General features: G+C 38.8%; 1 protein-coding gene across 1 annotated transcript in view; it reads left to right on the plus strand.

The window, feature by feature from the left end:
• cdh13 (cadherin 13, H-cadherin (heart)) overlaps positions 1–23481 on the plus strand; it is a 344517-nt gene that overhangs the window by 107926 nt on the left and 213110 nt on the right. Inside the window, exon 3 of the mRNA XM_058388412.1 lies at positions 19177–19388. Coding sequence (XP_058244395.1) covers positions 19177–19388 — 212 coding nt within the window. The remainder of the gene's footprint in view (positions 1–19176; positions 19389–23481) is intronic.

Genomic DNA, 23481 nt, shown 5'->3' on the forward strand with positions numbered 1-23481 from the left:
ATTTTACCTAATGTTAGAGAGATTACATTATTGTTTAAGCAAGGGCTGTTAGATAATGCGCATTAGTAGAGCATTCATGTGCTACACGCTCCATTAGTCTACACCTCTGTTTATTTGCATGTGTACAGCAGGTCTCTCTGTCTGTAAGTGGTGACCATTTCAATGAGAAGTGCAGGCCACTTTCTGCCTCAATCTGGATGCATATTTATAAGATTTTATAAGCTTATTATATATCCTATATTTAGAGCAGGGTCAGCAGCACAAGAGCTTTGCGTGTGATTCATTTATGCTCTGTTTGTTTTATAGGAGAGAGCACAATTCCAACACTCAGGCTCACTGCCCACACACTTGTTTAGATTTTCACATTAACATTTTCACTCAAGTGCATTATCGTGCTGGACGTAGCCATTAGAAGATGGTAAATTGTGGCCTAAAGTGATGCACATGGTCAGCAACAATACTCAGATAGGTTGTGGTATTCAAGTGATGATTGATTGGTATTAACAGCCAAAGTGTGCCAAGAAAACATTCCCCACACCATTACACCACCTCCACCAGCCGGGACTATTAACACAAGGCAGATTGGGTCCATGGATTCATGCTGTTGAAGCCAAATTCTGGTCCTACCATCTGTGTAACTCAGTAGAAATCGAGATTCATCAGATCAGACTACATTTTCCCAGTCTTCAACTGTCCACTGTTGGTGAGTTTGTGCCCACTGCAGCCTCAGCTTCATGTTCTTGGCTGACAGAAGTGGAACCTGACATGGTCTTCTGCTGCTGTAGCCCATCTGCCTCAAGGATCAATATGTTGTGCATTCTGAGATGCTTTCCTTCTCACCACAATTGTAGTGTGATCATTTGAGTCACTGAAGCCTTTCTTTCAGCTTAAAAGAGTCTGGCCATTCTCTTTTGACCTCTCTCATCAACAAGGCAGAACTGCTGCTCACTGGATGTATTTTTCTTCACTGCACCATTCTGAGTAAACTGTATAGACTGTTGTGTGTGAAAACTTCAGGAGACCAGCAGTTATAGAAATACTTAAACCATCTGGCACCAACAATCGTGCCACAATCAAAATAACTGAAATCACTTGTTCTCCTCATTCTGATATTACATTACCCATTGATTTTTATTTTTGCATTGCACTGCTACCACATGATTGGCTGATTAGATAATTGCATGAATAAGTAGGTGTGCAGGTAATAAATTAATAAAGTGTTCAGCCAGTCTATAACTCAAGTGTAAATAAGGTCTGTTGTGCATTACACAGCTATTATATTGGTCTTTTCATTGATTGTTCCTGGATCCTAATACAATATATTTTACTGTGCAGCAACAATTAATTTAATCCAGTTTGCTGAATTCTTTGTGCATGTGGGTTGTTCACAGCCTGGTGAAAATGCTTATAAACCCACCTGAATCACTTACTCAGAACATTTTAGTTGTAGTTAGAGTTTCTACAGCAAAAAAAAAAAAAAAAAATTCTACTGAAATATGCTTATTATTCCAACCCTTTATGTTCCTTTAAAAATAGCTTCTTTTATTAGTATAGAAGTCTGCAAACTTGTCCATGTGCAGATCATTCAGAATTGAACAATAAACTTGAAAATCTGAAACGCCACAATAAAATATACCTTGACCTTTTTTGGGTTGTTGTTGTTGTGCTAACTGTATGTTCATGCATGATCACAAAAAACAATTTTAGTATATAGATTTATGTAACCTAGAAAATCTTTAATATATTGCATGGACTGTCTGCAGTACATCTTTAATACAATGTTAAAACAGTCTAGCCAGGAGAGAGTGTGTTACAGTGTATCCACAGTGTATTCATTCTACCTCAGTTTATTGACTGTGTTGTATAGTTATTTGGCAAAGGCCATGAGACACCCATATGAGTTATAAAGGCTATGATCGTATAATCCTCCTAGTCCACATGTGTCAAACACAAGGCCCGAGGGCCAAATCCTGCCTGCAGCCTCACTTCATTGGGCCCATGTTAACTAGTAACAAAAGTACTAAAAAAAATGGCCCTCACTGCTAATAAGCCTGGACTGCCGCTCAACATTTTCACTCAGATCTGTAGCATATTGGTACAGCACACACAGCCTCATCACACGCTGCTTAACTAAAGCGAGTGATAGCCTTTTTATTTGCTTGTTAAATATCTGTAGAGTAGTTATCTTAAACGGCAGTATATAATAAACACTCCAGTTTTTAGACTCTGGCTTGAACTTGGTCTGAATTGTGGTGAAATCAACTGCTGTGTGCTGAACTGGATCGTACTCATGTCGAGATCCACTGTCATAGTACAAACAGATTAAAATAACATGTTAATAATAGGGACAAATAACATGTTTTATTATAAATCATGATCTTTTGCAGTAAACCCTATCTCTTAGCACTTACAGAGATAGCTTTACTACAAAAGATCATGGTCTATAATAAAACATGTAATTGCTCTGTAAGTGCTTATTGTTGTTGTCCTTCGGCTGCTCCCTATTCATGGTTGCCATAGTGGATCATCCGTTCCGCATATTTGATACGGCACAGGTTTTATGCCGCATGTCCTTTCTTGAAGAAACCTTCCCATTTTATCAGGGTTCAGGACTGGCACTGAGACGTAACCTTTCAGCGGCTAGGTGGGTTCCCTGCCGAGGAATTAAGCCCGAGCCACAGCAATGAGAGTCTATAATATACATTGCAAGGTGGCAATGGACTTTATCACTAAACATGCCAAGGACATCACACACAACACTGTTGCCAAACTGGGAACCAAAGTTGGGAGAGACGATTTGGCAGAAGAAATAGCAATCATGTTGAGGATGTTTTATAAATAAAGTAACATTTTGCTTTGATTACAGCCTTTCAGAGTCTCACAAAAATGCTGATGTGAAATGCTGTTTGACACCCATCTCCTAGTCAGTACAAACATCATGTCTGAGTCCTCAAGGGATCTCATTTGTGGTATCCTCCTATTCATAGTTGTAGAGAAATAGGAATCTTTTACAAACAGATCTCTAATGATTTCAAGGTGTGTGCTTATCCATAGAGTAAACAGTATAATAATCCCTTGAGACCCAATCTATTTTATGTGCCTTATATTCATTGTTTCTATTAGGTATCGCCTCACTTCAAATGGGAAGCGGTTTGGGAAATAATAACAAACTGTTCTCATATGAAGAACTATACACAAAAGATATTTCTGTAAACATACAAAGATATACATAAAAAGCCTCATGGTTAGATGGAGCCAAGAGTCTGATCAAAGGGCTGTCATCACATCTTATAGGTTCCTTGGTTCCTTTGTATCACTTTCTGAACGTAAGTGAACTTTGGGAGTTAGCTTGATGTCCTATTGGGATTACAACCCCATGGTGAGCTTATCCATCCACTGGCTGATGCACTTGCAGGCCTTCTCTGGATCAGCGATGTCTGGATGGATCAGTGACAATAGAACCCCCACCCCTCTCTTCTTCTCATCCACTGTGAATGTCAGCGCACACTACTATATGGTCTAAAACACCACAGGAATTCAGCACAGAGTGAAGAGAGAGTGAGAAAAAGAGAGAGAGAGACAGGGAAAGCCTAGAGACAGCCAGCCTTAGGGAAAATTCCAACTGTCTCCAGTCGAGCAAAGCATGTTGAAGCTATGAGGATAAAATGGTTGCTAATGGTTTCTTTTGAATTCATCTGAAATCGACTGAACTGTTCCAAATGAACTGTAAAACCAGTTGGGATTTTCGCTGGCCAATTAAAATCAATTAGTTTTACAGTATAAGTGTAGCCACCAGTCAGAGCTATAACAATGGTATTGTGTGGATTTGTCTGTAGTTTATATAAATTATTATTTATTCATTCATTATCACTAGCTGGCCTATCCTAGTCAGAGTAACGGTTGATCCGTCTCCATACACAGGATGCAATCTAACCATACACACACTCATCAAGTGGCTTTTTAAAAACCCAGGCCACCAGGAATTATAAGGAACCTGAAAGGAACCCAACTGCACCACCATTCCACCCTCTATCAAATATCCTTAAGTACTATGCGTTTATTTATTAATTAATAAATTTATTTATTATTTATTTATTAATTATAATGTATAGTAGATGGTAGTAGATGGATTGGCGGCTGAAAATATGTCCCTAGATGTGAATGTGTGTGGGAATGTGTAAGATGCCTTGCAGCAATCTGGCATCATATCCAAGGTATATTTCTGCCCAGATTTTCCAGATCTCCAGATCTATCTCAAACCAGATCAAGATAAAGCAATGACTAAAAACATGCCCTCTGTTACTCTGTAGAATAAAGTGAGTGCAGTGTGCATAATTATTTTGTAACACAATACTATGTACTTGCCAATGAACTACATAATGAAGTTGATAATAAAATCCAACATGGCATGGAAAAGAATCCATGTGATGCAATTATCTGACTGGAGTTGTTTATTTTTGAGCAACAGCATAAACTAAGTGTTTATAAATGACCAGCTAGCTAGTTCCTTTATTAAGACATCCTCTTAATTAGTTGCTGAGGAAATTCTCTGTCTTTCCCATCATAAAACTACAGCTTTATCTTGGAAAGTACTAACACTGGAGACTCCTTTCATCTGTGCTAAACAAATATCTACACAAATATAATTTTTAGTTGCTTTACATGAAGAACCCACAATACCATGTGTAAGTTGTTCCTGTAGAAACAATAACGTATTGAACAAGCACACTGATATACACTAACTCCAAGTTCCAAATAGAGGATTAGTAGTTGGACGGGAATAGTGGCTATGCTTGTGTTGGTATGTCATCATCTTCCACTCAGATATATGTTATTCTATGAGACAGGTCTCCTCTCTAGAGGAAATGCATTTACACTAAAAACGAGCTGCTTGTCTTCGCATTAAGAAGCTGTGTTCCTTCTGTTGTTTACAACTCTATTTCCTAAACATGGCTAGGTGAGTAACTGGTGATCTGAAAGAGCTATTCCTCACGGCGTCCATTTAGGTGTCAGCACTGCAGTAGCTTAAACAGATAAGTCCTGGCCGTCCAACTGAATCGGAATCTGTATGGGTGACACTGCATCACTTTCCTTTTTGCTCTAGTAGAGCCTGAAATGTGATATTTGTCTCACAAGCTACGTTTAAACCTTCATGATAGGAGAAATCAGCTGTTGCCTCTGGCATGTGCTCCCTGCCGCCTCACATCATTCTTTTAAGAAGGAAAGCCTACGCTGGTAAACTTTTGGAAACTGGCTGATCTGAGGAGTTTAATATGAAAGACTGGGAGCAATGTGGGAACGTCAGTATTTTAACATTTCCACATAGGTAAGATGAAATGCTTGCTACAGTTTGGGTGTAGATAATGGATGCAGATACAGATGAGATGTCATAGCTTCATCTCATTGTCTGCACATCTGAGCAGCACCACTGTCTCTTTAAAAGCCACATAAGCCTCAGTTCTGCTGAGATAAATCCCATAAGGAGCTTAATAATCACAAGGTAAAAGCTTTACTGACTGGGTTCAGAGATGTACACCAGGTGTCTTTACCTCATTGCAGCACAGTGTTTTTATTTTTCCTATCTTCTTTGCCATTATGCTTAGGTGATATGGGGCACACCAGGGCAATTGCATACATGGATACACTAGGAATACATGGATGACCCCATTCACTGTGTTGTCATGTTGCATTACAGTCTATCATTCAAAAGCAGTGCATGTGGGACTGGGCTGGACACTTACCAGTGGATACAAAGTCAGCAGTATCTTTTAGATTAGGATTTTGATTTCCAATCTTCCCCTTCACACCTGCTTGATATTTAGTCACCAGGCATAAAATTGTCTTTGCAAGACAGCTCAAATGAAGTCTCACAGACCTACAGCAAAAAAAGTTAATAAATAAATGAATGAATTAATAAAATATTCTCTCGCTTTGGCAGTGAAAAAGAATCAGACATGGGCTGACAGCTGATTTACTCTAAAATAGTTCATCATATCCAAACAATCTGGGAAGGCTTCATGTTGATTTGTTATACGCTATGCCAATGGATTGGGTTTTGGTTATTTGTCTTATTCACGTCTGCACACTTATCCATTCCAGTTACCCAGTTGCATTTCTCTGAATCTGACCTTAATCGGTCTACTTAGAAGATATAGCTTGGATTCCATGTGTTCTAAGAGATATAACATGAAATAACCTCATAACTTTCAATGCCAGAAGTGCTGTCATCTCCCAGAGAACAAACGTGGCTTATGAATATTTTTGCTACAACACCCACAAACTCTGTCACAGTCACCTTCCTACTGATAACATGCACACAGAGCATCACAAAGTCTATGCATTGTGAAAGTCTTAGTATTTGACATTCTGGTTTTGATCCTATTTCTTTTTTTGTTTGGTTTTTGACTCTTGCCTTGCCAATTTATGTTGTTAGCCGATCACCTGACCATTGTCTGTTTCCTGTACCTGATTTTGCTCCATGTATTGGATTTTTTTGCAAGCTTTTCTAAAATTGTTTTTGCATATGTGCATTTTATCTGCATGACACCATGACCACTTTCTGTCTTTTAAAAACAGAGATTATATTTTCCTTATTAAATTTAGTTACATTTGTAGTCCCCTGACTTATCAGGGTGGTTATCAGGCTCGCCTGGCACCTCTGGGATTGGGGGTTCGATTCCCACTGTGCTTTATGGGTTTCCTCCTGAGTCCAAAGACATGCGTTGTAAGCTGAGTTTGTCAGAAAGTCAGTGGTGTATGAGTGCCTAGTACTCTATCAAGGGTGTTTCCACCTTCTGCCCTAAGTACCCTGGTATAGGCTCCATGTTCCTCTAAACCCTGTGTAGGATAAACTGTACAGAAAATGGCTGGGCATGTCCAGTACTGTAGGTTCAATTATTCTTTTACACATGCTTGACAACAATTTATCAGGGAAAAAAACCTTAGGATTTATTCAGTGTTACATTTAAAGGTGATTATGCATTTGTTTTCACTAATGCTGCATTCGTGTAAAATGGGAATAACTTCCAATTGGCAATATTGACCTTTGAGTTAGAATTACAAAGGCACATTGACCTCTAAACCTTTGGCCCTTTCAGACAGTCACATTGTTTCCAACCAAATGCAGATATGAGGCATAAACATGCCGAACACCTTTACAATTAATTCAACTGATAAATTGCATCACACCAAGAGCTGTGGTAACGTTAATACAAACACAGCTATGTACTAGTAGCTAGCATTAGATTAAAACCACAACCCCCATTTTGGGCTAGTAAATGAAATGGCAACACTTAAAGGCTTTTAAATTGGAAAATGGTGCTTTTCTACAACTCCTTTGCCTTGCATTCAACACATTACAAAATGATTCATACAATTAATTTTTCTTATTTAGCTTCATAGTTCTCAAAGCGGGATCTGGTGACCTCCAGAAATGTGTGATAGACAGAATTAATTTACTTTTTATTTTGTTCTATCATTATCAAAATTATTATGTATTGATGTATTAATGACTGGTTAGTCATTTTAATTGAACGACTTAGATCCCAATCTAAATAATTCAATAGCAAAGAAACTTCTGTGGCTTAAATAAAACACTCTGTGGCTTCAATAAATAGCTGTAATGTTATTATCCGGTTTAAATCATGTGCTAAATATTTTGACAGTTGGATTATGTGTGGGGTTTGTGGCCTAGTTAATTGGGTCCCTGGTTTGGCAGCACAATAATTAAGAAATAAAGGAAGTATAAAAACAGCTTCATTGATGTATTGATTTCGAACTGAATGCATTTTTGAATGGATTTACTTGGATAGACATGTTGCAATATAAAAAATGAATGCATACCTGCTAACCAATCTCAAGTGAGTATTTATCTATTATATTATGCAGAAATGTGGCACTATTAACCTTGTGTTCTTATTAAACGGTGTTTGGAGTTTAGGGAAAAAGACTGAGAATGAGTGTGATGGTGCGCATTACTGTATTGAATAGGATTTCTGGATGTTCTGCTGCTGTGCTGCTGCTTTTCCGAGTGCAATGCTTTTTTTCCCCGTGCCACTTCTCTGAGGACGAAGGGACTCGGGCATTGTTGTCCAACATCAAAGCATCTCTCAGCAACGTCTCTGTGCTTTGCCGCCGCTTTCTCTCAGCCACATGGACAACATTAGAATGCCATCAAACACTCGCAGTCTGTCTTTGAACTGTCTGACACCATTTGCCTTGCAATTTGCATGCCGCACAGAATCCTGTTCCTTGTTATTGAAATAAATCTAAAAGGTTGTAATGGAAAAGGAAATGAACACATCTGTTATACTTAAGGGATTTATTGAGGCAAGAAATTTGCAAGGCTGCTTCTGCCAAATGCTGCAGATTTCTTGGAAGAATGTTCTTCCACTTTATGTACACTAAATACATACCTTTTAATGAATTTTTGCATACTTTTGTATACCAAGCTGATCTAATTAATCATGATACATTTGAATGAATGATATAGACAATATGGATTCATTTCAGTTTCATAATTTGAATAAAGTTGTAATTGAATAATTTTGGCACCCAACAACAAATGGGTTTGTTAGTCTGCGAGCTGTTGCAGTATGTATTCTTCACTATTTTCAGGATTTTCTGAAAATCCTAGCTAATTAATAGCCAATCAAAGCACAATAATGATCGGTATAATGAATTATTTGGCATATCATACACAAATATTTGTTAGGAACAAAAACATAAAACCCAAACACCACATGATTTATAGTGTATAAAATTCGGTATCATTCTTTGCACCACTGCTCTAGATTTCTTCCCAGAACAAAGAGACTCAATGCCAATGTCACCCCAACCAATCCTTCCTTCAAATTCTTTGTATTTCTCTCTGTGTTTCTGTAAAACATAGTGCACACAACATCCAGGCTCTATCTTGACAAAAGTAGATAAACTACACTCATGTTTATTTTCATAAATGCCTTGTCAGTAAACCTGTGTGATCCACATCTACGATTGCTGGTTTATTGCATCTATTACATCACTACATCAACAACACAACGTCCTGCAAATCATGTAGTGTGTGCAGTACATGATGCTGAGATTTTCTGGGATTTTAAGTCAAGTAATAACCACAATTTGTAACATTACTCTCAGTATTTGTAACCTTTCACACAAAATGAGCTCATTCTGAATTTGCAAGGATGCGATGATGGTGTGTTGGTTGCGAAAGTTAGTGCTAGTCCTAAGATGGTGATCTAAAACAAGCATTAATGACTTAATGACTTAATTGATTGTGGGTACGCTGAAAAGAATAGCTTAATTAAAATGTGTGCATCAGTTCCATGTGGCTGAATTGAGTAGCATCAACATAATTAGTTTTCATACACCCAACATGATTTGAGCAAGTGTTTTCCAAAGCACTGACTAAATTCAAACACTGAACTCACACCTGAGCTGAGAATTGAATCCATAATGCTGGTGTTTTGCAACAGATATTCTATTACACTATTCTACCAGACATGTGTTAACTGCTCCTGTTAAAATTAATGCTATAGATATATTTCCCATCAGGGCTAACATCCTCATGAGTTTTCACAATGTTTTTAGTTGAATTCGTTAATTCTACATGAATTGCTCATGCTCACTCTACCTCATTCATTCTAGTAATTACACACAGTGAGCAGGAGTGAGACTCGGACCCAGGACGCTGGAAGTGTGAGGCGAACGTGCTAACCACGATAAAAATAAATTATTAAATTAAATTATTAAACTATTTTATCCCTATTTTATTGTATCCCTAATGAGCAAGCCTGTGGAAACAGTGGCAAGGAAAAACTTCCTGAGATGATATGAGGAAGAAACCTTGTGAGGAACCAGGCTCAGAAGGGAACCCATCCTCATTTGGGTGACACTGAACAGTAAATAATTTAACTGTAACTGTAATGATTAATGTCCTTTCTACTACAGCAATCAATGGCCTATGAGGAACTATTAGGTTACTGTAGACACTAATAGACACTAATTCCTTGCTGTCACAAGTTGACAGATAAAATGGCAGATCTGTGACGGTGTGAAAGTCCCCAAGTGGCTCTGTCCATGGCTGTCTCCTGGGTCACAAGCTGTCCACACAGATCCATCCACAGCATTAGTGGGCACCACCAAGCGATGAGACTCCGACGAGGGGTAGAGGCAGTGGTCACACTGGAAACTGGCAAACACTGGGAGCTCAGGAGTGGGGTGTATAGCTCAACAGAGAAAGCCAGAGAGAGAAAGAGAAAGATATTAAGTATGATTCTGTTCATGTGATGGTTAAAGACAATGTAGATTATGTGTAAAGTGCAGGCAGGGACTCCGGCAAGACTAGCTATGACAGCATAACTAAAAGGGAGAGCCAGAAGGTGACAGACATGAAGGCTTCCCGGGACGTAAAACCACTTCACAGTCAGCAAACCTGAGCGACTTGTGAGGGTGGTAAGATGACAGCATCCAAACATCCCAGTACACCAAACACTATGACCATGAACCTTCAAGATCTGCTCCTTTACCTAAGAAAAACTATACATTGAAAGCTTGACTAAACAAATGTGTCTTCAGCCTAGACTTAAACAATATATATATATATATATATATATATATATATATATATATATATATATATATATATATATATATATATATATATATATATTATATTTGCACATCACACGCAAACACAATTCTTTCACACAGGTGTGACTGTGACCTTTTTTGTTTTAGAACGAAACAAATCTATCCAAGCATGTGAGACAATCTTGTGGTAAACTATATCCCTGCATATAAATTGAGGAAAATTGTGTGAATTTGTAAGAAGAGAGAGTTGTTAAGGCTGCACATGCTCATTACACACACACACTCACACACACATGTGCGAACACACACACACACGCATCTGCAACAGAGAAACAGTGTGTTTGCCTGTGTGCTTGGAACCCCCATTTACTCTCTGACCTGAGAAAGATGGCTGCTATTACACCAGCAATCACAAGCCCCAGTATGATAGACAGAGACGGCAGGTGTGCTGGAGACAAGAGAGAGAAGACATTAAAGAAATAGACAGAGGGAAAGCAAAAGAAGCCTGAGCATGAAGGAGAAAGGACAGGCTGATAGCGTGAAAATAAAAGGCATGTGTGTGAGTGTGTGCTTTTGTGTGGATGTGAGTGTAGGCTTCTATATAGGGTTATGATATGGCAAAAAACGCACTTATATGACCAAAAGTTTGTGGACATCAGACCATCACACCATGTGCTTGTTGAACATCTTATTCCAGATTTCATCCCCCAGTGCTGTTGTAATAAGCTCCACTCTTCTGGGAAATGCTTTCTACTACCTGTAGATCTGTGCTTTGTTCCAAAACAAAATGGAGGACTTCATTTGTTACAATATTCCATTTTCTCTTTGGTTCAGGTTATTTTCACACAGCAAAATTGTACCAAAGGTGTATCAAAATATGTTTACGCAAGTTATATGTAAGTAAACTGTCCTCTCATTGGTCAGTTGGTTCTGCTTATAGCGGTCATCCACCAAAGATGTATAATCAGCAGCTATGTGAGCTTATTGTGACTTTCTTTTAAGCTGTTGTTATTCTTTCAGCTGCTCCATGTTTGGGGTCGCCACAGCAGATCATTTGGTCTGCATGTTTAAATTTGGCACAGGTTTTATGCCGGGTGCCCTTCCTGACACAACCCTCCCATTTAACCCAGGCTTGGGACCGGCACTGAGAGTTAACTCTTCAGTGGCAGGGTTAGCACCCTGCCTGGGAATCGAACCCGGGCCACAGCAATGAGAGCGCGGGATCCTGCTGCTGCACCACCTGGAGGCTGCTTTCTTTTAAGCTGTAGTTATTATAATTTGTCAGTTTGAGAAGAAGTCAGAGATTCATAAGAGCAATATTGTTTTAATTCATCTGTTTCAGAGCTTATCATCACACATCAATTTAAAATGAAGAAGCGTGTTTTTCTTCTGAATTGCCACAATGTGCTCACCTACAGAATTCTTCGTCACCAAAGATCTATCAGACACGTTAACCCATGATTTATGCTGCACACCATTAGCTAACCAAACACACTGCTATGCAATACAGTTCCCTTTATGTGTTGCTATACAAGTTGGACTGTTGTTCTGGATTACTTTCTCAAAACAAGCGAACCACTCCAGAGTTTGTTTGCAATCACCGAAACCACCTCATACAGGTGATTGATATTTCGGAACCCTGCGTGATTATATGTCTAAACAAATTGAATCAACAGAGAAAACGCACCAGATTCCAAAACAGACACTCTAAATCTGTTCAGTGGGTTTCTGTGAAGACCACTCGATGTTTCGTAAACCATGTCTTTGTTGACCACACTTTGGCATTTTCTGAATGTGCTCAGTGTTAGTGAAAGGAAATCTTAATGCTAGACCATACAAATAATCCTATACACTTATGTGCTTCCAAATTTGTGGCAATATTTGCAGGGAGACTCTTGTATCAATGTTATGCTCAGTTGTCCACAGACCTTTTTTTTAATCAAAGTTTAACAGTAATCTTTTTGAGACTAGTGGCATGCATCAGGACAGTAATTTTGTAGAATGTGTCAAAGAAAGTCCTGCAAGGCATGTGGCCATGAGTGAAACTCAAAGACAAATAAAAACCATGTTCATCAACATGTACAGTATATACACTACTCACAAAAAGTTAAGGATATTTGGCTTTTGGGTGAAATTTATGGAAAATGTAAAAATTTCACACGACAGTGATATTATATCATGAAAGTAGGGCATTTAAGTAGAAGCATGCAATGGTGATTTCCTCATCTCAAACAATTTATTGAAACAAAAGCCAACAACAGAGGTGGGTATACCACAACAAAAAATGTCAATGTCTCAATAATTTGTCATGTGCCCTTGACCATCAATTACAGCTTGACAACGACGTCTCATGCTGTTCACGAGTCGACTTATTGTCTGCTGAGGCGTGGCATTCTACTCTTCTTGAAGGGCGGCCCTCAGGTCATTGAGGTTCTGGGGTGCAGGGTTATGAGCCTCTACACGGCGACTGTAACACCAGACTGTAACACCACCACCACCACCAAAGGCTCATCTGGTGACAGCAGAGGCTAATGCATAGTGCTCTCCTTGACGTCTCCAACATCGTTGGCAGCCATCATTTCTGCTCAACGTGAATCAACTTTCATCAGAGAACAGCACTGAGGCCCACTGGTCCCTCGTCCAGCGTAAATGCTCCCTGGTGCATGTAAGACGTTGACACCTGTTGCAGGTCATCTAGCACGCAGACCACGCTGATGTAAACGGTTTCGAATGGTCTGACGTGACACTTGGGTGCCTCTCACCTCCCTTAAATGTGCCTTGAGTTGAGGGGCATTCATCATCTGGTTTCACAGGGCACTGTTCACAATGAAGCGGTCATCAACGTGGGATGTGGCCAAAGCCTATGCCTTTCTGTGACTCTTCCAGTCTCTCTGTATCTCTGTCGCAACCTGCTGATGACACTCTGTGACACTCTAAGCTCAGTGGCCACTTCCCTCTGAGAACATCCTGTTTGAAGCCTTGCAATGGTGAGGTACTGTTGATCAATTGTTAGGTGTCGTCTTGGTCTCATGATGTCAAACTGTGAACAGCATGATGAAGAGGACTGTTTAAATACCAATTCTAATTGAACCAGAAAATTTATTGGTCGATTCATGGATCAAACACCAGTTGTGAATTTTGCCGTTAAGCACCTTGTTAGAGAACAGCAAGTTATGCAAAAAGTACTGAAACACTGAACAGTTGGACATGTGCATTCAAAAGTGTAGAGAAGGTCAAATTAAGTTCACCTGTAAAGGTTATAGTGCATTTTAGGTGCATCCTGAAATTTCACCCGAAAGCCGAATATCCTTAACTTTTTGTGAGTAGGGTATATTCTTTATTTAAATTATTAATTAATTATTAATTAATAATTACTAAATTATTTGCAGTGTTTTCCAGTGTTGCTAGCGGCTAGTGTCCAGGGACAAACAAACAAATAATAAAACATTTCTGGTTTAGGCCACTTTGTTATTTGAACAGATATGAATTTATAGAGCATTAAACAGGTTAAGATACAGACAATAACATTGTGTTACACTTCTGCTGTGTGTGTGTGTGTGTGTGTGTGTGTGGTGAAGGTGAGAAGTATAGCTTTTTAGGTATAGGTCTTGTTATTCTGAGGGATTGAGAGTGGACTGTAAGTGTTCAGCTCTGCTACTGTTAAACACACTTCTAGTGTGAAAGAGCAACAGTATCCTTATTACGACCTGCACTTGCACTGCCTGTGACCCACATCGTCTGTGCATGTGAATATATTCGTATACTAGAAATGGATGCATCACCTCAGCAGACACAGAAAAATAATAACAGCAAGAAGAACAGAATACCATAGAGAAGGAGCTCAAGCATGAAATCAGGAGTGTATTCTTAGCTCTGGATGCACGTTACTTTATTCCAAGCCTTCACTGGATGGTCAGGAGCTCCTCCAGAGGGCACACCGGGCACAGGCTGATATACGAGGTGTGTGATTGGAGCGTATGTTGGCCACTCTTCCTCTCGGCAGCTCGCTGTCCTCTCTCTCTCCCATCAGCGTATTATTTATGAGGCCTTAGTTCACAAGAGGCCATAACGCTTCATTTCCCAGCACTCTTTCTCCTCTGTGGAAAGGGCTGCTCCCATATAAAACTGCAGTTTATTGCTCCCTGGAAGCAACGAAGCTTGTGTGTGTGTGTGTGTGTGTGTGAGAGAGAGTGCTACTTGTTCTGTCATCTGTGTGTTAAATATGAGCTGAGAAAAAAATGGCTGGCTATCGTACCATTGGGGTGCCAAAGCACTTCAAGCATATAATAATTACAAAAAAATGATATAGCTTGTCATAGCTATGATGACCAGGCACCACTGCACTGCTGTTGGAAAAACAGTGCTCTGCATCCCTGAAGCTGTATAGCTTGCCACACAAGGCAAAAGCATGACAATGAGAGCAACAGTGTGACAGTGAGAGAGAGAGAGAGAGAGAGAGAGAGAGAGAGAGAGAGAGAGAGAGAGAGAGAGAGAGAGAGAGAGAGAGAGAGAGAGAGAGAGAGAGAACAGAGCACAAATTTTCAGCCCACACATCAAAAGTGATCGGGCGTTACACTCAATCCATAGCTGGCAGTCACACATCATGCACAGAGACTCGAGCCCAAAAGAGTTTTGCTGCTCAATTCAGATCTGTTGGAAGAACACCAACTGTCCAACCAGCAACCAGTGAAAGAAAAAAATGAGAAAAACGAAATTTCAGCTGAAAAATCATATGCCAAGTCATTAAGTTTATATTTCTACAATGTAAGATAATAGTTAGTGTTAGAAACACTCGCTGAACACATTAACAGGAAAACCTATAGATGTACTCATTCAACAGTACAGCCCAATTATCCAATGAGAAAATTTTGTGGCAGCAGTTCAATGAATAAAATCATGCAAGTACAGGTCCAGAACTTTAGTTAATGTTCACATCAAGCAAAAATGTCATCTCATTGACGAAGAAGAAATCTACGGGAAAAGAGGTCGAGGAAGATGGATACACCAGGTCGAGCCAATTTGAAGGCTACAGTAACTCAAATATCCACTCTGTACAGCCGTGGTGAGCAGAAAAGCATCTCAGGAATCAACAACAAGCTGAGCCTTGAGAAAGATGGCTTACAAAAGCAGAAGATCATGTCTGGTTCCAATCCTGTCACCAGAAGAGGAATCATTGGTTGTAGTGGAAACAGGTTCAGTGAAACTGGACAGTTGAAAATTGAAAAAACATCGCCTAGTCTTTTTCCAATTTTCAGCCGTCCAATTTTGTTGAGCCTGAACCTGTCTCATTTCATATGAACCAAGCAAGATTACGGTTAAATATGAGAGGATAGTGTTTGTGACCTTTCTAATGAAATGCAGTGTATAAAATGGAAGAAAAAATGTAGGATTTCTCATAAGGTTGTAGGTTGTCTTGTCAAGTGCCATGAGAGCAAACAAAAAACCCGATTAGTCCATCAGCAGTGCGAAATAGATTCATGTTCTTAATATTCTATTAAAAAGTCATTTCTTTATCTTCTGTTTGAGTTAAAGGAATGACAGCCGCTGTTTTTGCACAGTGTTCTGCCTGAGCGTGATGGCTGATTTACGTTTGATGGATTCCATTTCTGCTTGACACTGGCTACGGAAAGACAGTATTAGAATGTTAAATTGTTTTAAAGAAAAAATGCATGAGATACCGACATGTTTGTCTGTAATTTCATGTTTTATTTTTAGGATTATTTCTAGAAAATTTTGAATTTATCACTACTCACTATACCAAGCATCCTAATTTTCCACAGTATAGTCTAGCATTGACCTTAAACACAAGCATGTGGCTCGAGAAACACCGCTGGCGATCACTGCAGTTGTCAGTGTGGTACCTGATTGTGAGTCATCTTCCATTTTTTAATTAGCCAGAGAGCCTGACATCTGAAGTTCAGTTAGTAAACACTGTTAATCTGGGGAGTTTGCTGCTGCTAGATAAAGAGTGTAGCACACAGCTAACGATGTGTAATGAGGAACCATTTTCAGTAAGGTGATGCCTCCAGCCATCCCTTAATACGAAACACTCCTTACTCCTGTAATTCTGCAGAAATACATAAATAAATCTGAGGATTCTACATGGCTCATGAAAAAACGATGCAATTAAAAATATAGCTTTGCTATTTAAGAAAGTGCTGAAGTTCTTTTTACTTGTAATATATTAATAAACTATCCCGATCATCACTACTGGATCATTTATTGGAACTACAATTAATAATAAACTTTTAAGTCGCTAATTCTGCATACTGGCTTACAGGAAGAGGTCAGTGATCGTCCAGAGGTACCAATACTCTTAAAATAATCTTGAATAATCGCTAAATTTTACAACTGGCTGGTGCCCATAATTCTGGAGCTGACTGTAACTTGGGACTTCGAGTTTTGTAGAGATGACAAATGATGGGGGTGGGGGGGGTTGCTTGGATGTGGAGAGAAAAGAGGGTCGGAAATGTCAAAGAGAAGAGGAAAAAGTAAAGCAGGGGGTATGGGACTGAAAGATAAGACAGACGTGGACATGATCAGAGGGGATAAGCTGGGCTACTGCAGCGGTATCTCACTCAGTCAGACCTGAGGCACAGCTTAACACACACACACACACACACATATTCACTCATTGTGCAATGTATGCAACACTGGCCTCACTCTGAAACCTTGAGATTTTTTTATTTTTTTTATGCACAAACTATTGACCGTCTCAAGTTAGGGAATAAAGAATAAACTTTTTGAAGTTTCTTACTGCTCAGGGATCACTGAGCTACTGTGCTACAGCGAGTGCTGTACTACTCTTTTATCTGAATGAAAAGAGAGAGGGAAACCTGAATTATGGTCAGTGTCTTTGTGAACAATGAAGCGCCTTGGCAAAAATGTTCTTAGGACAAAGATGATAATTCTTCTCTGCAGAGGGCACGGCTGCTCCCTGAAGTTCTTCTGAATCGCTTCGTTTTAGAAACCCCGTCCCTCTTTCTCGTTTTTCCTTATCCATCATTTAAGAACTTTAGCCTGAGAAACAATTTATTTACTCTGCGTGTAGAAATCTCAGTGGAAATGATAGAAAGACTGTAACCTTTGTACGGGCATTTTTGCAAAGACGGCACACGGAAATGAAAGGAATACGCCAGTGTTTTTCAATCTGCAATGTACTGTACTTGGAGAAAAATTCTGACTTTTACTGAAGACAAATACAAAAAAGCCCATTTACTCAAAACTCACTTTTAAACATAGGCAGTTGAACGCCTAAGACCAACTATCTATTCAACTTTTAAATATGTGATTAAATGATCTACATTGTGAAACTGCACTGGTTACGATAAAGGTCTTAGAATGAAACAGACATGAAAGAAAGTTTTCGAAACTGTTCTTTTGGAGTTTTTCTGCACTGTGAAGTGAAGTGAAAACATATTGCATGTAGGCAAATTTATTAAATATTTATTTTATCAGATTATTATAAATCCAATGTAAGTTCATTTATGTCTTTAAACATTTCAAGCTTTAAATTTGTATTTCTCTTGACAGCTTTAAGAACTGTCTGATGAGAGGAACACAATTAAAACACTGAATTGAATAAAAATGTCTAGAAATGCATTTAGTAATCGTATACTATTTATTATATTATTATGATATGAAATAATGAATACACTTACAGTAATTACTTACTATTATTTATTTGTTTCTTTTTTAAATACACGGACGTATCCTAAGCTATATTGACTACACTGGCAACGCATGAAAATATCTTTCTCTGAAAATGTAGTCTGATTTCTTAAAAGACAGCCTATAGAGAGTTCGAATTTATATTACATACTCTATATGTGGCCTCGATAAAAACTGAGCCTTCTAGAAATGTAAGTGATCTACATAAATGTTTATTGACACCAACCACCCTTTAGAGTAGTTTTCTGTTTTTTCTCAGTGTAGGGAAACATTGCAGCTCTTGTCTATGGTAATCACCCATATGCTCCTGATACAGTGAATATAGATCAGGCTGAAAATTGCTGGAGTACAAAGACTGCAGTTTTTCTGTAATCACCAACAAATTGTGCCAAGTACATTGACTATAAATCAGACTAAAGCCCTGGTATTAAAGCTAGAGAGAGAGGGAGAGAGAGAGAGATAGAGAGAGAAAGAGAGAGAGAGAGAGAGAGAGAGAGAGAAAGGATATTTGGAAGGTTAAGGTATATTTGAAAATGAGGTATCTCATTTTAATACCTCTTGATGAGTGAGTCATATTTTACATTTTCTACTTTGCTTTAAACTCACGGCTGAATGAGCACAGGACGAACTTTGCCAGGTACTGTCACATTTTCCATGGACTTGCCACTTTATTTCTGAGACAGCAAGTCTTTCTTGCTTCAACGGTACATAAATTACCTAAGAAAAGAACCTGCTGTGTCAAATTTATGCAAAAAAATTTTTATGTTGAACGCATAGCATATTTCATACCTCTGCAATGTCATTCACGCGCCTCCATGTTATTCAGGAGCTTGCAATTTTGCTAGTTTATATAAACAACACTGTACATTTCTGGCTGTAATGCTAATGAATGTGTTTGTGTGCATATGTTTGCAGTGGTGTTTGATGACTGTGAAGGAAATAAGGATGTGGCATTTGAAGTGTCCCACCCCGACTTCCTGATAGACGAGGACCTGAATCTGGTCCCTAGACGAGATGTAGTTGACAGTGGGACGGTCATATTCATTCACTGGCTCAGTGACCGCGCTGATGACACAGCACAAGTGGACATAATTGGCGCACCGTCCCAATCTGCCCATACACTCAGGGTAAGTGTGTCAGTGTGTGTTTGTGTTTGTGTGTGTCTTTGTTGGTCTGTCTTTTGTATGACATTGGTGTTGGCAGGATTAGTGTTAACGTGTAATGCTTTGTGAAGTGGTGTTTCTATTCTCATTATGCTCTAACTTTTTCTTTTCTACATTTTCGTCTATCTTGTTTAATAGCAGTTTTTTATTTAATGTCTGCCACACAGCTGCTATATCGCTCTCAGTAATATTTCGTTCATACGGCTGCATGACTCCGATAAAAGCCCTTCATGGCGAGTGGCATAAACTCTGAACTTAATAGAAATCTAGCTCTATATTTAGATGCCTATGAGAAAGCCAGACTGTGACAACAGCTTGGGATGACATGAGAACAAACCGGTAGTGGAATCACACTCAAAAGGGAAACCATCCTCTTGTGGGTGAGAGCAGATAGTTGGATTATAAATCATTACAGTGTTCAAGTGCAGAGGAGTGAAAGTGTATTGAAGGTATGTGGATATGAATTTAAAGAGAGAAGAATCCTAGAAGGAACACAGGGCAGGTTTTATTATTACATCAGTGGTCTAAATCTACAGTATTCAGGTGAGATTATTCACTCAAGCAAGGGTGAGTATTGGGCATTGCTATTTTTAGGAGGTCTTTAAAGCATCCACGTGGTGACCATCCACAACAGCAGAAAGTGAGTCACAAAAATCTCCAAGCAGAAGCAGAGCATCAGGATGAATCAGGCAGGTCCAGAGGGTGAGATGTGCCACAAGAGTAGATGTGTTTCAAGATAAGGCATCACATCAGACAGCAAGAGTACATGTATAGTGCTAGAGAAAGAGAGAGAGAGAGAGAGAGAGAGAGAGAGAGAGAAAGCAGATTGTTGTGTGCTCTTATTCTACAGTGGTTTGAAAGGGAGTACACTGTAAGAGAGCACAGACTATAGACAATATAACAAAAAGGGAGCTAGTAGGTAGCACAGGTATAAACCACTTATAAGTATTTATACACACTTATTCCAGCAGGCATCAGCTGGCATAATAACCATTGGGTATATTTTTTTCTGATCCTTAATTAGAGCCATCCTTCCCCTGGCACACAACAGAAGTAGAAGAAGGCATGAATGTGATTCCTTTAAGACATGTAAAGCCATCCATTAGTGCTCATGCTGCATCACAGGGCAAATTGTCTGTCCTCTTTCCCAATACATGAGCTCACAGATGACTGTGATTGGCTAGTGACATGAGAGATAGTGTAACATCCATCTTGCTTCCTTGGCTCCTGGCCATTGATGACTGTATGGCACTGTTGGGAATGGAACTCCAGGTCATCTAATGGGAGAGTAAACAACACATTTGTTCTGCACCACTTCGTAGACCATCATAATAATGCATAATTAGAATACACAGCAATATATTTATATATATATATATATATATATATATATATATATATATATATATATATATATATATATATATGTAGTGAGTAAACATGTTCATTCTCAATTAGCTTTGTGTAGAATCAAATCTGTAGCTTTATAACATAATTGGGTTCTAATTAGTTCTAGGGTCCTGGGTGTGATTGCAGATGCACCTAGGGTTACTATAAGGTTTTTTTCTTTGAAACATTTTTATTTTTTCCATTGAATTCTTTGCTGGTTTCTCATTAAACGTGGTAAAATCTGACATGATTTATATTTGTTTCATTTTTATACCACTCATGCAATATTAGAAGTTTGTGAACTTATATATCAACTGTATTAAGTACAGTAATACAGAACTGTATATTAGCTCCAGGAAGCATGGGGTGAAATCTCATCATATTATATTGAAAAATTGACAGCTAGAATACCCAGGCTGTAATTGCTGCAAATGTAATTGGTGTTTTTTTTTGATGAAGGCAAAGTTTGAAGAATACATTCATCATTTCCATCAAAATCATTATTTCAAACTGACATGTCAGCATGTCCTGTTCTTTTGCTATATATATATATATATATATATATGTATGTATGTATGTATGTATATATATATATATATATATATATATATATATATATGTGTGTGTGTGTGTGTGTGTGTTTCCTTTTTTCCCACTTTCTTTTTGTCTTGTTTACTTCAGTATCATAAAAAAGATCATTAAATCATTACTTGCAGTTATGTTCATCAGTATAATCATCCAATATGTCATATTGTGATAGGGATAATGAAAGCTGCTGACTATTTAAACATGACCTTCATACATATTTGTGCAGTTTGTTATTACAAATGGCTTATATATGTGTCACACAGCTCTATGAGCACTACAAATACATAAAATTGTATTGCATTTCATTTATTTATATTTCTATCCAGGCTTGTTCTGTCTGGCTAATCATCTATACTGGATGACGTGTACAGGCATTGGGCAAAGCCTTTCCTCAGTTTTGTGCCCTCTCTGTGCTCTTGTCTGGCATGATGAAAAGATTTCCCATGCCTGTCATTCCCCAACTATCACCGGTGTCTTTCTGTTGCTGTTTCTGTAGCTCCAGGTCTAATAAGAGAGTGCTGGAGCTTCTGGTGTGTCACCACTCCTGCTGTTGTTTACTCTATTCTCAGCATATCATTCTCCTGTTCTCCATTGATTCTCCTGTGCTGGAGAATAGCAATGAATTAAATCCCCCTTCATTATAACAGTATAATGTTAAAGCTGATACTAAGGACGCTAGAGCTAGCACAATCTCTCTCAGTCTCATGCTTGCAGTGATTGCTATCTTGCTAGTCTCACTCTGAATTGCTCTTTCCGGGAGCTCTGTACAGGTTTAGCATATTGGCGTTGGCACACAATGGCATAATTCAGAATGGTACGGTGAAGAGCGCACAGCTTTGGAGCATGGAGCTTTTCGCACCTTGCTGTGATTTCCATGTATCTACTTCTGGTGACAATAGCATTGGCTGAGGGATTGGCAGAAGCGAGGAGAGCTGTATTAGAATAGTCATGCGTGAAGAGGCAGAATTAAGGTGTGGAAAAGGGCCTCATTATGGATCATTTGGCCTGTAATCTCCGTCAGGCTCAGTGGGAGGAAAATAAATAAACACAGCACAGCATTGAGCCTGAAGCCACTAGCCACACTCGGCTATAGACCTCACAGTTGTTTCGGCAAGAGAATAAATGCTGCATTTGCTTTATTTGTCAGTTTTATTGCATGTTGATTATTGATAAGTGTGAGAGGAAATGGAAAAAATGTTTTTATTGGCCCCAGAGGCCAGTGTGGTCATGGGAGCTGCTGAAGAGGCAGAGCTCTGATAAATGGAGGCTATTATGTGAAGTCTTATATTTCACAGCATAATTCACAGCCTTGTGCACAGGATCGATATATGAATTAATGAAATAGCAGATTTCAATAGAAAATGCATGCAGGGGATGTGGCTCACTGTTGCTTTTCATTTTCATTCTCTGTTTTGGGTCCTGTGCCTTTCGAGGTAAATAAATAGAAAGCAGGAAATAACTGTAGCACAAAACCTGAATCTAGAAAGGAAATGCTAGTCATTCCTGTGCATTTGTGAACATTTGGTGGTCATGAGAGCTATAAGGTGCTAGAGTTTCCTAATTTTCTTTGTGATTTCAGTTTCTGTTTTTTAGTGCAGTGGTAACAAATTAGTCAGTTCTAGTGTATTAGTGGTGCTGATTTGTTGTAAAATCTTCCATTATGTAGCAATTTCTTTACTTTAAGGTTTGCAGAATATTTTGCCTAGTGGTCATTTTTAGTGTTTGATACACTTATACTGTTGTCTGCAGCTTTCACTTCGAGTTTGCGTGGAGAAACACATAGAAGTGCTGGTTTGTTCAAACTTTTTCTAAATTATATATGGAGGAAGTAGAGAGCAGGAAACATATCAAACAAAAAAAATAATGAAAAATCAGCTGATTTCTCTATACCGTACCCTGGGAATTTATGCAACCCGTCAGTGACAGTCACGTCTCCTGATTAAACAGAGTAACACAATCCTTAGATCTGATCTGCATTAGTTCTGATAGTTTTCAGTTCATTTCACTGACGCATCAGTAACTAATTATCAGCAGTGAAAGGTGAAATACAGCCACCAGTGTAATGAAAGTCAACAAGGTG

The sequence above is a fragment of the Hemibagrus wyckioides genome, linkage group LG04 (assembly GCF_019097595.1).
Source record: "Hemibagrus wyckioides isolate EC202008001 linkage group LG04, SWU_Hwy_1.0, whole genome shotgun sequence".
NCBI lineage: Eukaryota > Metazoa > Chordata > Actinopteri > Siluriformes > Bagridae > Hemibagrus > Hemibagrus wyckioides.